The 15,026-nt window shown below is 43.4% G+C and overlaps 1 protein-coding gene across 3 annotated transcripts in view; it reads right to left on the bottom strand.

Annotated features, from left to right (window-relative positions):
• Positions 1 to 15,026, bottom strand: part of ksr1a (kinase suppressor of ras 1a) — a 53,082-nt gene that overhangs the window by 22,705 nt on the left and 15,351 nt on the right. For all 3 annotated transcript variants that reach the window (XM_066695093.1, XM_066695094.1, XM_066695095.1), the window contains exon 2: positions 2,552 to 2,692. In XM_066695093.1, coding sequence (XP_066551190.1) covers positions 2,552 to 2,692 — 141 coding nt within the window. The remainder of the gene's footprint in view (positions 1 to 2,551; positions 2,693 to 15,026) is intronic.

Genomic DNA, 15,026 nt, shown 5'->3' with positions numbered 1-15,026 from the left:
ATCCTATCCTGCTACACTCAACAGGCCGGCACCAGCGTGTGAGTCGGGAACGGAGGGGGTGACTTGAATAAACATCCCCAAAACGTTTGCACACAGAGGGCCGGGTTCCCAGGCTTACTGTCGAGCTGCTCCATTGACAGGTCTCAGATGGTCGGGCAGCTGTTTTTATTGGCTTGTTCGGTGCATTCTCTGCAGGGATTGGTAGGGTTGTACCTCTAACACAATCTGTGCCTAGCTTGCCAACACCGACAATCTCCAGGTACAGAACGAGCCGCAGGGAAGGGCACAGGGCGGATCTGCGCTGGAATTATTTATAAGCAAAGATGATGAATAACTCCCCTTCGTGTCCTGTGATGTCACCCCTGAGGCATGCTGGGACACTCAACATTGCTAAATCATTAAACAGCCCAGCAGTGTGCACAAAGGGGATGCAAATTGACCCTGAGGGAAACTTCCATTTCATTGAGTCTTTAACCCTAGTCACTCTTCTCCCCCAAATCCCTCTCGCTCTCTGTCTCTCTGCTTTGTGAGGAGGCTTTTAAATCCTTTGACTGTAAACAGCTCAATTTTCCAGAATCCTGTTAATGTTGAATGGACTTCCAGAATACAAAAGTTAAAAAAAAATGGTAATAAAAAGATAGAAGTCTAGCCTAGTTGGCTGTACATTGTAATTTCATTTTTATTTTTTCTTGTACAGGAAAGTTCCAGGGTTGAATAAAAAACTCCCACCCTGCCACAAAGCCACTGCAAAACACCAAGCCAGTACTTGATGTCAGGTTTCCACTGGGTGAAAGAGAGGAAGGAAGGAGCCATCGAGTAATGGGTTTGCAATTTGTAATTGGGCGGGTTGGGGCGAAGCTGGCGATATAATCGGAGCCAAAAAGCTGAATAAAACCAAACGGATACGTTGAACGAGGAGCCCAGGGGGCACAGGGTTAAATGTTCGAGGCGCTGGCTGCAGGCCGTTCTGAAAGCAGCTGCCCTCGGGTATAAAGAGGACAACTGTCTGTGGATTTGACAGGACACTGATTTGCTGAGTCTGCAAGAATTTCTCTCTCACTCTCTCGCTCTCCGTTTGTAAAAAGGGTGGATTAGGAGGAGAGTGTGAGAGGATAACGACGGTCAGATGCTGTGATGGGGTGAGATAGCAGTCTAGAGGCTGACTGACTGAACAGTCGGGAGAAGGGGGACTTCAAGTTCAAGTTTTTTGAAGAGGGTTCCACCTCAGATGCTTTTCTCATTTGCGCAGGATGATCACTGTGGTGCAATCGTGTGTGCGTAGACATGTATACACAGGCACCCACACACACATTTTTCAGCTGGATCTCCAATATGTCACTAATTCTAGGTCTCTAGTTTTATATTATAGTTTGAATCACAGTCCGGTGACTTTTATTTTTTCTCCTCCGTGTGTAATGAATCCCATGACTCACATCGCCACTGTCCTTGCAACCAAGAAAAATACACTTCTTTCCAGTAAATCATTTCCTGCAGCAGGAATTTGCCCCACTTCCCTGAATACTCTTAGATTACTGTACTCGCTGCAGCACAGTGCCAGAGACGCAGGCCCAGAGCAAGTACAGCTCTGCTATCTACCCACAGACATGAGCTTCCCATTTTCTCAAAAACAACTGTGAAACATTACCAGGCAAGACACTCTCAATAGGGAGAAACGCTGAGTGGCTCTCGTGGTTGACGGGTACCACATTTTATGGTCAAATGACACACAAATGGAGCGGTTTGGACATGCAGACCAGCAGTATATTCGGTGCCAGCAAATTCAGCTGACATCAAGAAGGTCATGCTCAGTGCGAAGCTTTTGCTCTGGGGCTGTTTTTCATCCTCTGGTACTGCTGCCCTGGTTAGAATTAGCATTAGTCCCTGGTTAGAGGGAAGAATACAGCAGGATATTTTAGCCAATAACCCCAGAGCTCTCTGTGAAGAAGCTGGGTCTCAAATTACCTTTTCTTGGCCTTGTTCTCATTGGAGAACCTCATCTCTTTCAGAGGACACTTCCAATGACCTTACATAGGTCACTTGTGATTGGAGGAAAACAAGGTCATAGCTGGGCACTGAACACATCCTTTGAGTGAAGCACGGCTCCTGTGATGTCATGGGGTAGATGGACAATCTCCAAACATCAATCCAAGACAAATGCGGAAGGTATGAAACTACTTATCGATACATGTTTGTTAGTCATACAATTCTTTCCTTCACGATTATTGGTTTCACCATTTGTACACTTTCCTTTGCCAAATCTACTGTTCCTAACACTTCATCGGGGTATGAAGCTACTGTACGTGGTAACATAGCTCTTTGCAGCAGTCTCAGCCACATTGCAAACCAGCTCACCTGACCATAGGAAACCCACACACACACACTTTTCTTTCTTTTAACTTAGACTATGCCCACACTGGCAGGAAGATTAACATTCTCCCCTCGCTCTTTAAATCATCTTTCAGCTTCAGGACAATCCAAAAATACAGAGCCAGAAAAACACAGGCAGAGGGCGACACAGTCTACACACACAGGCACGCAGCTGCGGTCTCACCTGGATAAGCTCGGGGCGCAGGTTGATGGTCCTCAGCCAGTCTACAAGTCGCGGGTATCTCTCCAGGGCTTGGGGCCTCTCGCTCACAGGCACTTTGCGCTTGCACTGGAGCTGCTTGCAGATGTACTTCACCAGCTTCACCTGCAGGGGGCAACAGAGCACAACAGGGTCAGCTTTCGCCACAGGAATACACACGGGTGGTGAGAAGATACAAAACCCAATCCTAAAGCAGAAGGAAACCCCCGAGACCACTGCCATTCCAGCTATGTTCGGTCTTCTCAAACAGCCAAGCACACTATTATACATGGTTTTGTGTTGTTTTTTTTTCCAATGGGAGCTAAACAGTGGACCTTCCAGGGATACCTTTTATAGATATACTATCAGGTACCAACTACTTAACTTGTGAAATGTGAGAAACGGCAAAGCGCAGGGAATGTGCAGCATTCAGGAACTGAAAGTGTGAATGGAACCAGTCTCAACCAGGAGCCCCAGAGCAGAGGAGTTGCCTATCTCATTAAAGTGAAAATGTAGAGAGTGAAAATTAGCAGCTACAGCATACAGAAAGAAAAACACAAAACGTATTTACTCAAGCCACAACTGGTCTTCTGGCTGCAGGCAAGATACTGAATACTGGGAAGCTGACGGTTACTGTGCCCTGTACTAAATCCTTTATTCAGTTACATAGGACCCCTACATTGACATCGGCAATGCAGCTTAAACATACAATAGTCCATATGGGGTAACATATGGGACTCTATTTTTTGGTTTCTGTAACATTTATTTCTCACGTACAACCTCAAACTGAGACGTCTGACTTTAGGTACCACAAAACACGCAAGGGATTTAGAAAGCTGTCATGGTTCAGCCTTCAATCAAATAATTTCTGCACCTGAACTGAAGTCAGACTCATGTCCCGATTACCCAGATTTGGCAAGTGTGCGACGTGCTAAACAACCACTGTACTAGTCAAGCATGACCTCCTAAACGCAGACCTTGAGAGGAAATCAGCGTCAAAATCAAGGCTGCAATTCCATCTGACGGCCTATGACACAAAGTGTGCTCCACGTGTGGCTGTGGCCTTTGCTGCTGACCTTTATTTACCCCACCACTAACAACAAGAGCAACCGATCAAACATGGCACAACCAAACAGGCACTGGTTACTTTTAATGAAAGGTGGAAAAATGTGTATTTTTTCTGTGACTCTTGAGGGGCACTTCTTGTAAATTGCCTCTAGCAAAAAAAAAAAGGTGTCTAATTTCCCCGAATATAATTGTGTCTGTGGAGGAAACACAATCTTGCACATGTGTGTGTGTGTTTGTATATAAACAAACCACAAGAGGTGGGCAACTGTGAGACAGGAAGAGATGAAATACCTGCTGAACTCAAGCCAAGCAGGCCCTGTCTGGGTCAGATACGTCAGCAATCAGTTTCTCAGGTATGTGGAACAAAACAGCCCACTCAATTCCTGTGTAGGCTACCTTTTTAAACAGCTTATAAGAAGAAAATGCAAAGTAAGGTATTGCAACACTTCATACAAAAATGCTTTTAATTGGAACTGGAACTGCCTGCAAGATTATGTTTTAGAGGTGCAATGTGAAGTTGAAAAGAGAGAGAGAAGAAAATAATAAATCTTTCAAGTTATGAAGGCACATATCAAAACAAACTCTCACTTTGTTAGGGCTAGCACTGAAAGATGCCCATGATTCACCATAAGTATTTCCTCATGCGTGTGTCAGCACCGTTTCCTTATTTGCATATGTTAGCTCAAATTATTGCCTCGGGAGAAAATAAATAAATACACAAAGAAAAAAGAAAAAAATCCTCTTTCTTTCTATTCTAACCTTGCTGAAGACTACACAATAGAAACCAGAGGCATGTTTATGAGCTGGTGTTTATCCATGAATTAATGTCACTTTCTATCCACATCTTCCTGCACACTCAGCCATCTGTACATTGAAAGAAAAAAAGAAAAACGTTACACAACGCCGAAGATGACGGAGGGATCTTTCTTATTCCATTTATACATTCCATTGTCATCCTTCATAACACACACAGCCTCTTCTCAGCTGTTAAGATGAACACTGATAAGAGGAGGGGGGTGGGGGGGAAGGGGTAATAATACCGATAATAAATAAAAGATTTTGTTGTTGTTGTGTTGTTGCAGTGCACACAGAAGGTGGCACAAATCATGCCTTTAAATTATTATCCTCTTTATTCTTCTCTGGGGGGGGGGGGTGCTTTTCTCCCCTCCACTCCACTTTTCCCTCCAGCAAACAGGGCTTTCTATAAATAGCTGTTATTATACAGAGACGAACACAGCCAGCGAGCTTCTCATGGGGGCGTCTGCTCGGCTGGCATGGCAACCGAATGTCATCGGCACATCGCTGTTCGTGGCAAGCTATTATGACATCATCAGCTGCCCTGCGATATAAAAGTTCAGCACGAGGCTAGGAAGAGAGGAGAGAGAGGGGCGGGGGGGGTACTCAGAAACAGGGACTTTTCTGCATAGGGCAACAGTGTGTTGTTGTTTAGCAGGAGACTGACTTCTGTCAGAGTGGAAGCAGTGTGACATAGTAGTCAGGGCTCCTGAGCGAAGGGTTGTGGGTTCAATCCCAGGTGGGGGACACTGCTGTTGTACCCCTGAGCATTGGTACTTTATCTAGATTAATCCAGTAAAACCCCAGCTGTATACATGGATAATTATATGTAAAAAAATTCACCCTGGCAAAGAGCGTCTGCTATGAAATATACTAACAATAAGATGTCACAGTGATCTGTTAATGTTTGCGGTGGGCTTCTTATCTACCGTTTCAACTGCTTTTGCTTTTGCAAACACTTCAAAGGAAAATAGGAAACCTACAGATGCACATACATGCACAAGACCAGATCGTAAGCCCCTATTTGCCGTGTTCTGCACTCAACGGTGCCTGTTCGTGTGTATCTCACTGTGCGTACACCTCACAGGCCGTAGCTTTTGTTTTTCACTTTTATAGTTTAACTTCCCGCATTATGTCCTGCCTCCTTTTGTAAACCTTCTGCTCTTTTCCCAGCCCCCTTGCAGATTTATACTGAAAATGTCGTTGTTCAATGGCTCTGACTGGCCTTGGCTGTAGCCATCAACCTCATAAAAATAATATTTAGATCTGCAGTGCTGTTCTCAGATATCTAATCCGTGTGTGAAGTAACACTAAGCCGCAGATTTTTTCTTTATTATTATTTTTGTTCTCCCCTCCAACAATAAATGATAAGGCAATTCAAGTGACAATTAACAAACTGAACTCAACTGCAACAACAAGCAGAAGACACAAGACTCCTGTGGGAACACAAACATGGAGTCAGTCTGCACCAAATCAGTTATTTTTTTCTTGTTTTCTGTGTATATCCACACACCAGAAGTAAACAAACAACCAAACCTAAATAGAGACAAAAAATAGTGTTGTATTAATATCTGTTTAGTGTAAACTAGATCAAAATGACCCAACACAGACCTTTCTAAAGAACTGCAAGCTGGCATCTCGACAGTGACCGCACTGAAAGTTTTAAAAGATCAGAATGAAAACAAACCTGACACAGACTGAAAGCTCGTATAGTCGATGGATAGCCAAGCCTTTAACATTGTGTGACGTACATGACATACCTGGGCGTGAAGTCAGTGATGCCTAAATTACCTACATTTTTTTTTTATAAAAAGGCAATAAATCGTGACGCTTACAAAGAAACCGAAATGGCTGAGGGAGACACGCAGATGTTTTCACTTGGGGGGGTAAAATGACCTGACAGCCTTCCTCGCTTTCTGCTACCGTCTGTACAATATCAGCTCAGCGTCAGTGACACACGGGGCACAGGACCGAGCGAGGCCCGACAATAGACTTTGCCTGCTGAGACGGTTCTTTTCAAACTGTCAGTTTAACAGTTCAGTGACGCAGATCGGCCGCCTGGGGGGCTCCGGCCTGTAAAAGCCAGTCATCCTTTCAGCACTCCTGTTCCCCTGCATTCTTTATGGTGGATTAATGGGAGGCCTCGGGAGCCATTTGTTGGCAGGAGCCAGGGGTGAGGCGGGCGCTGCCAGCCAGTCTTGGAACGGGTTCCTGCTTTCTCCCGCCCCGCTCAGAAGGAAAGCTGCACAATATTTACCATTTCTTCTTAGCTTTGCACTAAAACACTTAAAACAGTGCAATCTACAGAGGTACAGGACACAATATAAATCTTATTAATTAAATCACACAGCGAAATAATGCAAGATCTAGTGTGGGGAAATTACAGCCATTGAGGTGAGGGGATTAACCTTTACGGAGAGCATTGAGATCTGCTTTGGCACAGTATTTCTCCAGGTTTTGCTGTGGTTATGAAGTGAAAAAGACAGAAGCGCAACCAAAGCACTAAACAGAAGCTGTTCTTTAGGGATCTAAAGAGACCACAGTGAGAAGGCAGCTCGTGACCGAGGCGCCATTTGGTTTCTTGAAATCCTGAAAGGGATTTTGCAGAGCAGAGACAGGCACCACGAGAGGGCCGGAGCGGAAAATCAGAGCAGTCATATTCGTGACTGTGGGAAGAAGGGCTGAAGATTTTGTTGTTGTCTTCTCCTCACCGCACAATATTAAGAAAGAGGAAGAGCGTGCTTGCTTCAGTTCGTTGGTTCACTGTAATCATGCGTATGTTTTTTAAATGTATACAAAGGCCTACCGAATGAAAATGAGCATCCTTGACAAAACATAAGAGACGCAAGCAACACCCGGCATGAAATCCAAGCAGGCAACAAAAAAGTCTATCATGCAGGGACAGACGGATCCTCTCACAAACTACAGACAGCGAGACCACAGAGCATGAGAGAGGTGTGGGAGAGCGAGACACTTCAGTTTTCCTTTTCGAGTTTCATTGAATTTCATTGAAAAAAAAAAAAATGAATAAAAAATTAAGCATTGAGACCGGATTTCACGGAAGGCCGTCTCAGAGATGAACCCCGCAGCTCCCAGACTACTCCTTCTCGCTCTCTGCTACACAGGCATGCGTAGGTGGAGTGGCCCGAAGATGAACCCTTCATAAGTACTTGTTGTTGTTTTTTTTGTATTATTATTATTAGTTTCTCTCTCTCTCCTTTAAAAAAAAAAAAAAAAAACACCCGTATTCAACGACAGTGAGACGAGTGGTCTTTTCTAGGCTGAGCCACACTGCAGTGAAATGCAAATAAAAAGTCCATAGATGCAAACGACCTTGAGTGTGAAGAGGCAGTCGACTCATCACAAAGGCTTTTGTACGAGGGCAAGCACTGGAGACAAGTTCAGCCATTCAGCCTGGTTAGAGAGAGAGAGAAAGTCAGTTACCGTCTGTTGCCCGAGAGGTGGTGATACGAGTGAATACCAAAATAGACGTTATTATAGAACACAGCAAGAGAAATCAAAGGTTCACCGCAAAGTAAAGAGTCATTAAAAAACATAAAACAAACATGATAATCACTACTGTCCGAGGATTAGCTGGCACTGCACAGAAAACTATCTTCAGCCTTTGGATCAACCCAGTCTCAATGGGCACAGGCAGGTTTTTTTTTTTTTTTTTTACCAGCGGAGCCCAGTAGCACAGACTTCAAGAGGGAAAATAATATTCCCCTCTTAAGAGTTATATGCAGGTCACTCTTGTCGGTGTAGGGTTGGGATGTGCAAAAACAGGACGCTTAATGGCCTCCCGGAGCAAAGCCACTCCTGTACGGTTGGCACATTAAGCTGCAGGTGGGCTGTGATGGCGAGTGTCTGACGTTTGCGCCTCACTCCCCCTGTGATGGGCTCTCACTACGGACTAATGATCACAGGAGACAAATCCCCAACCACCAGCAGTAATGCACTATAGCTACTGGAGTGAGTGAGTGCAAGAAAGAGACAGAAAACATTAACACAGCACTCTTTACTCTCTCCTCTACCTCCCAAAGGCAGTCCGGCAGCTAGACCAGGACCGGCACGAGACCTGGGGATGGGGGGGCTTCACCAACTCTGAACACACTCACATAAATATTTAAAGTTCTGCATTGGTCATCGATTCCCAGGGTCTCTGTAATAAGGCACAAACAGCACAGTCCCATCTTCGATCGATATCAAGTACAGCACAAAGATTTTCAGTGTTCTTTTGGTTTATTCACTATACGGTTACTTATTCAAGAACAGTTCTGATAAGTTGCGATGACTAGGAGAAAAAAAATGTGCAGAATACTATTTCTCAAGTAAACAATCAGTGATTCCCTGATTCACACATACACACACTTCCCTTTTGAAGTGCAAAAAAACAGGAGGGCTTAGATATTGATTTGCAGACTTCTACTGCTCTAGAACTCAATTAGCGTTATATAAAAAAATAATGCAATCCATATGATATGATATAATTAGAGGTTTTTCTGTAGTCTTTCGACACAATAGAGAAGTTACCTCCATTGCTCAGTCTTTCACATTGCACTTGCACAGGCAGACCAAAATGATGAAACAAGAGCAGAAACAGCAAAAACGACAAATAATCTAAACCGCTCTAGTGTGTAATGAGATTAGAGACATTTCACATCTAGAGATCATAGTTAAACAGCAAGGCGGTAACAGAGAGCACTCTCACCCAATCGAGTTGGAAGTGGAAGTGGAAAAACACTTTGGGTCAGCACAGTCATTACAACAAAACAACACAAAAACACTGTGGTTGATGCAACTGCAAGACCACGAGAGCCCGATCTGCAGATACCTATATTTTAAGACTGCTAGATATTCAATCCCGCTTCTGAAGAATACACACTACGATATTTAATCCGCTTTCAGTTCAAACACCCCTTTCATGAGGAAAGCCAGATCAATAATCAAAACTTACACCTCAAAACCCCTCCCTTACCAAATGTCTCAAAAGAAATCAATAAACCCATCACTCAATAAATAAATTGTTCCCTGATGCTCCAAAAAAGAATACATGCAAGTCTCTTAAGATCCCTTTTGAACATGCAACACTTTAAATGTCAACTCAACTCAAATGTCAAAACCTGGAGTGTTAAATGGTCTCTGGAGATGGACTGGACATGAGGAAATGTCATTACATTGCATTAATTATTTTATAATGACTCCGATGGTATGAAACACAAGCACCAGCCACCTTCAAATCGATGATAACAGCTTTGCCCCTTAACAACTGCAAAATGCACGTTTCCAAGTACAGATTGAAAAGATCCAGTGCATGTGTTCATTCAACAACAGGGCCAGTCAAAAGGCTCCGATGCTTACAATTCTTGACCCTTAAAAACGTCTTCTTTTGTTTTGTTTTTGTCACTTCTTGGGGCGGACGATACACACAAGGGGAGGAAAGTGAAAGACCCAGACAGATCAGTTAAGTGCTCCTTCCTGTGTGAAGTGTTATCATCCTAGGCTGCACACAGTCGGGGGGGGGGGGGCGTGGGGGGGTGTTATCATCTTTTTCATGTGGTGAAGCTCAAAAACACAAACCTTATTCTCAAAAGTATGACTCACATTTTCCATGCAACTCCTGTTCCTCACAAATACTCATAAAATACAAAATTAGTTTAGGTCTCTTCTTTTTCCTAAGCAACACTAAATCAAAATCCTTTTAACAATGAGTCGCTATTTAGGCTAGTTACAGGTTATTCCAAGCGGCCCCCTCCCTAAGGTCTCCAAGAGAACAGAGCGATCAGTTCTCCAGCCTAAAGATCTAGGTTCACAGCCATATGCAGCTGGAAAAGACAATTCACAATTGCGGATGTGTGCATTTAAAAAAGGGGGTGGGGGAATAACCAATTAATTAATAAATTAATCAAATTCTAAAGAGCAAACAGTCCGGATTACACCCTGGACCCCGATTTCTTCTCCATAAAGCCACCTCTAATAAACGCTCCTCAGAATCCCAATAAAACAGGAATTCCATCATAGACTCAAGCATTAATCAGTAGAGACCTTTGCCCCCGACAGAGGACAGATTCGCTCTCGTAGAAACAAAAAAACTAAATCTGTCAAATCGATAAATAACAGAAATATCACACCCTAAAAGAGGAGCATTGCAAGTCTACATACACAAAAACAACACCTGAAAACACCACCTAGCACGGACACATTTAGGTGGTGTGAGGGCTAAAATGCATAACCTGTAGAGGTATAATATTAAAGCGGACAAAACCAAACACTATTAAAGCACACTAATAGCGACAGCAACGTAGCAGGGTGTACTTCACAACTCAGCTGACAATCCGGCAGCCCTGGTGGAAAAGCTGAGCAGCAGGTGGAATCAATATTTTACTGTGCCTGCGAGAGGAACAATGCACTCAGTGAGGAACGGAGGCGGCGGCTCCTCACTGCATTGTTCTTGGCCACTGTACAATGGCAGGCTGGGTCACACACAGGCCACAGAGCACACTGCCCTGCCTCTAATTAGCGGACCACTGACGTGCCAGCACAGCCAGGCTGCAATCAGCGGGTCACTGAGGGAACGGGGGGCACTGGGGTGTCGTGTTGGCAAGGTACAGCCCTGTGTCCTATCCGCCACTCAGACGGAGAGGGGACGCATGGCTGGATCACAGCGGGGCTTCAGTGAACAGGATTTTCTCACGCTTTCACACTTAACCACCTGTATATATCTGGCAGTAGGACTTGTCAATTATTCAGCTCGAAAAATCAACCGTTGCTGCTTTCAATATGACACGTTAAACGATGTGCGTGTGTGTGCGAGATTTATGGCATCAAGCTAGGATAACACTTAGGCCTACATGTGTTCGACTGAACTGATCTCATCATCTGAAAACCAGATGATGGAAACTAACACATGCACCAAAATTAACTTTGCAATGGTGAAGAGCAGTTCTAGATGCACAAACTGCCTTTGTACCTGTAAAAGGCAAGCAATCTGCCAATATGTATTGCTTTTGATAATGTGCCCGCTACCCCCAACACAGAAATGATAGGGGGAAAAAAATACACACAAATGGGGACTGAAAAATGTAGACTCGTGATAGTATTAGAGCAATCAAAACAAATATCAGACAGAGCAAGAAGAATGGATTATGGTTGAACCAAGGAAAAACTGTAGACGACCTCCCCCCCAAAAAATAGTGCCATTGGCCTTGTTGTGCAGATAACCCTCCACAATTTACATCACTCCCCCCACGTCAAGGGACTGGTCTATTGGCCTAGTCAGTTTGTCACATTTATTCAGGGCTGTGTGGATCAGGTGCTCAGAGGCATGGCTGAGACAGCAGTTCACATCTGATCAACGTCTGGCCACTTATGACGCAAGACAGTCTTGTGGAAAGTGGGTATGTTAAATCAAGACGTTTGCAAGAGCAAGATGCATGCAGATAGTGGGACACATCCAAAACAAAATTTGGGAGGCCTTCACTGATAATGATGTTGCGGAGGAGGAGGAAGAATACATTTATATGTGAATACACTCACAGATATATTCATTTTCGACTGGGAATTGTTTCCAGGTTTCCATCTTGGATGGGGAGATGGAATGCATTGTATACAAAGTACATAGCATTTGTATTTCAGGGCGTGCTTAATCTGAACAATGACAATGACAGATTCCACAGAGAGAGTTCTGCGCTGTTCTCCAAGACAAATTCTCAACATAGATGGCTATTTATAACTGGTAAGCTGGGTGGAATGTCATCGTTAATGTGGAAAATATTATTGCGCTCTCGGGACCAGTTTTCTTTGCGCAAGAAAAGGGTATTTTTAGGTCGAAAAATAAAACGCATTTTCTGGTCTGTGTCTGGATACCAGAGGAATTGGTGACTTGAACTTAAAAAGGTCACAGAGAAAGAGAAAGAAATGATATTGTTCGTGTTTATGAAACCACATGGGGACTTCCTGCACAGACACACACACACAATGTTTTATGGGTCCATTTATAGCATGTTTTTAGACCTTAAGATTCTGCAAACCCAACAGAAGAAAAGTAAAGGCCACAAATACACGCAAGCATATATTATTGATCGCAAGCATTCAGAGATCTTTTATTAGAGACCAAACCTCTGTCATCTAAGACAGACCAGTGTAAGCCAGCTCCAAGAACAGGTTATCACAGTCGGTCCCTCTCTCTCACAGTCTATGTCTCTCTGTCTGTCTCGGTCTCTCTTAGTTTATGTCCCTCTCTCTCTCAACCTCAATCTCTCTCTCTCAGAAAGGGATAGAGCCTTGCACCCAAGCACCTATTAGAAAGCAATTATTAAATCGGTCATGGACAATACTTATTAACTAATGAATAATCTAACTGTATTCTGTAATGGAAGGCCAATGCCAATGCCAGACTGTAGTCAAATATATATATTTGTTTGAATGGCAACAGCCAAATGGCATTTTAGGATTCAAGATACTACAAAAAGGTAGAAATAAAGGACAGTATGGAGTGGTTTAAACAACAAACAGACCAAACCTGCAACACAGACCCTCAATTGAAGGATTAGCCTACTACAAAATATGCTTTAACAGTGAACTTATAACATTACAAACTACAGACATTTGACCCAACATTATGTTTGTAAGAAATAAGGTTTGTCATACAACTTTACAGTAAATACATTATCTGCTTTATGTGACCTTTTAAAGTTCCTTATTTAATGCAAGTTGTTCTGGCTGGATAAAAGGGATCAGGCACATAGAAATAACAGTCTTCTCAGATGAAGACATAACTACCTACAGGACTCAAAAGCATTTAACCTCAACAGGGTTGAATTCTTCCCATTACAGAAAAGTTTACCTGCGATCAACATGCATGACACCCTGCATGTGACAGGTTCCCCCCACAATCAGCTCGTTAGTTAATCGAGAACAAACGCACAAAGAGATTCAGATTGTTGACCGATTGATTTTATTATTCTGGACCAGTTCACAGGTCTGAGCCCGCTCTTGGAAATTAAAGTCCTCTGCGCTGAGCAGTTGATTGAGAACAAGGTCTTGACCGGGACTGCGGCACCGAGCCCCCGAAACAGCAGTGCTGCTCTCAGCGCTGAGCGCGGCCGAGTCGGCTGTACAATCAGATTCCATTAGTGTGTTTCATGGCATCAGCAGACTGGAGGGGTGTCTGAAAAGGCTGACAGGAGCACAAATCCCCCTTGAGAGCAGTAATTCACTCTTTTCATTAGCATCAGCATCTTTCACCTGCTTTCTATCTCGCTGCTGGCTAAATAAAATAATGGGATGGCATTGGGGTGGGGCTGGGGGGGTAGTTAGGGGTGGCAGAGGACAGCGAGGAATTAATTACCTCATCAGCATGTCTCCAAATGATACTAAAAATCAATGGAAAGAAATTAAATAAACAAATAACAGCTCAAACAGAATGCGAGTCCCATATATGCCTTGACTGACTTTCATGTGTTACAATCGCCAAAAATTATAATCGTTATTGCAACAGAGGATTCTTTAGGTCATAATTCAAAACTTTCATTAAAATACGTTAACTACAGTTGATTCATCGTTAATTTATTTCTGAATTGATTTCAACCAATGAGAAGCCAATTTCCCTAAAAAGCGAGATCGTCTTGACGAGTCAGCCTGGCAGTTTTTCTTGCCTTTAACCATTTGACACAGTGGTCCACAATTTCACACACTGAGACTCTAATGTATTGATAAAAGCTAAGAGCAAGAGAGATGAGCCAAGAGAAAGTTCAGTGAAAGGTGTCGACATGGACATGGGTAGAGAAAGGCAGCTCGGTTCTGGGGCCCATATCTCCGAACGCACAGGTCTTATCCGCCTGTATCCTGAACCTGGCTTCCCAAGACACTAGAGCCGTTTCTGATATGAGCTGGTGTTGGAAAATTAGCCCTTTATAAGCTGCCAAGTTTCCTTCCAAGAAACATCAACACAAGACACATGCATTTCCCCTTATAGTACAGCAAGAGCGCATCAGGCACTTAACTAGTCAAAACACTTCATACTTCACACTGCACAAACTATTCATATTTATATTTATTTTATTTTATTTTATTTTAAGAGAAGAAATGTAACTGTTCACTTCAGTGTTTTTAACAAGTGGATGGATTTCATTTGGGACAAGGTTACCAAAGAAGATGACCATTATTTTCTTGTTGGTGGTGGTGGTATATTTTATTTTTCTGGTCTTCCCCTCCTGTGATCAGATCCACCTCTCAGTTCCTCAAGAAGGACAAATTCACAAACATCACAGACACAGAGGAAGCATAAGTCACAAACTACTATCATCATTGACGCCATACGCCAAAGGAGGAAGATGTAGTTACTGTTGGGGAAACAACTGAACTGTACGAACCGTTTCCCTCATTACACCAACAGCTGACATTTCTGTGAACTCTTGAAGAATAGGCAGCAGATTACAATTCATATTGGTTTGGTGCAACTAAAAGGGGGTGCCAGGGGTTGACAGAGGTGATCATAGGGAAGAGGTAGGCTAATGCGTTTTGAAACACATGGACTGTTACAAACCAACGAAACAAAATTTTAAGATTGAAAATCGCTCTCTTCCTGTGCTAGTCA

Source organism: Amia ocellicauda, chromosome 22 (genome assembly GCF_036373705.1).
Source record: "Amia ocellicauda isolate fAmiCal2 chromosome 22, fAmiCal2.hap1, whole genome shotgun sequence".
Classification (NCBI taxonomy): domain Eukaryota; kingdom Metazoa; phylum Chordata; class Actinopteri; order Amiiformes; family Amiidae; genus Amia; species Amia ocellicauda.
Note: the sequence above shows the minus strand (reverse complement) of the source record. Positions and strands in the feature narration are given on the sequence as shown.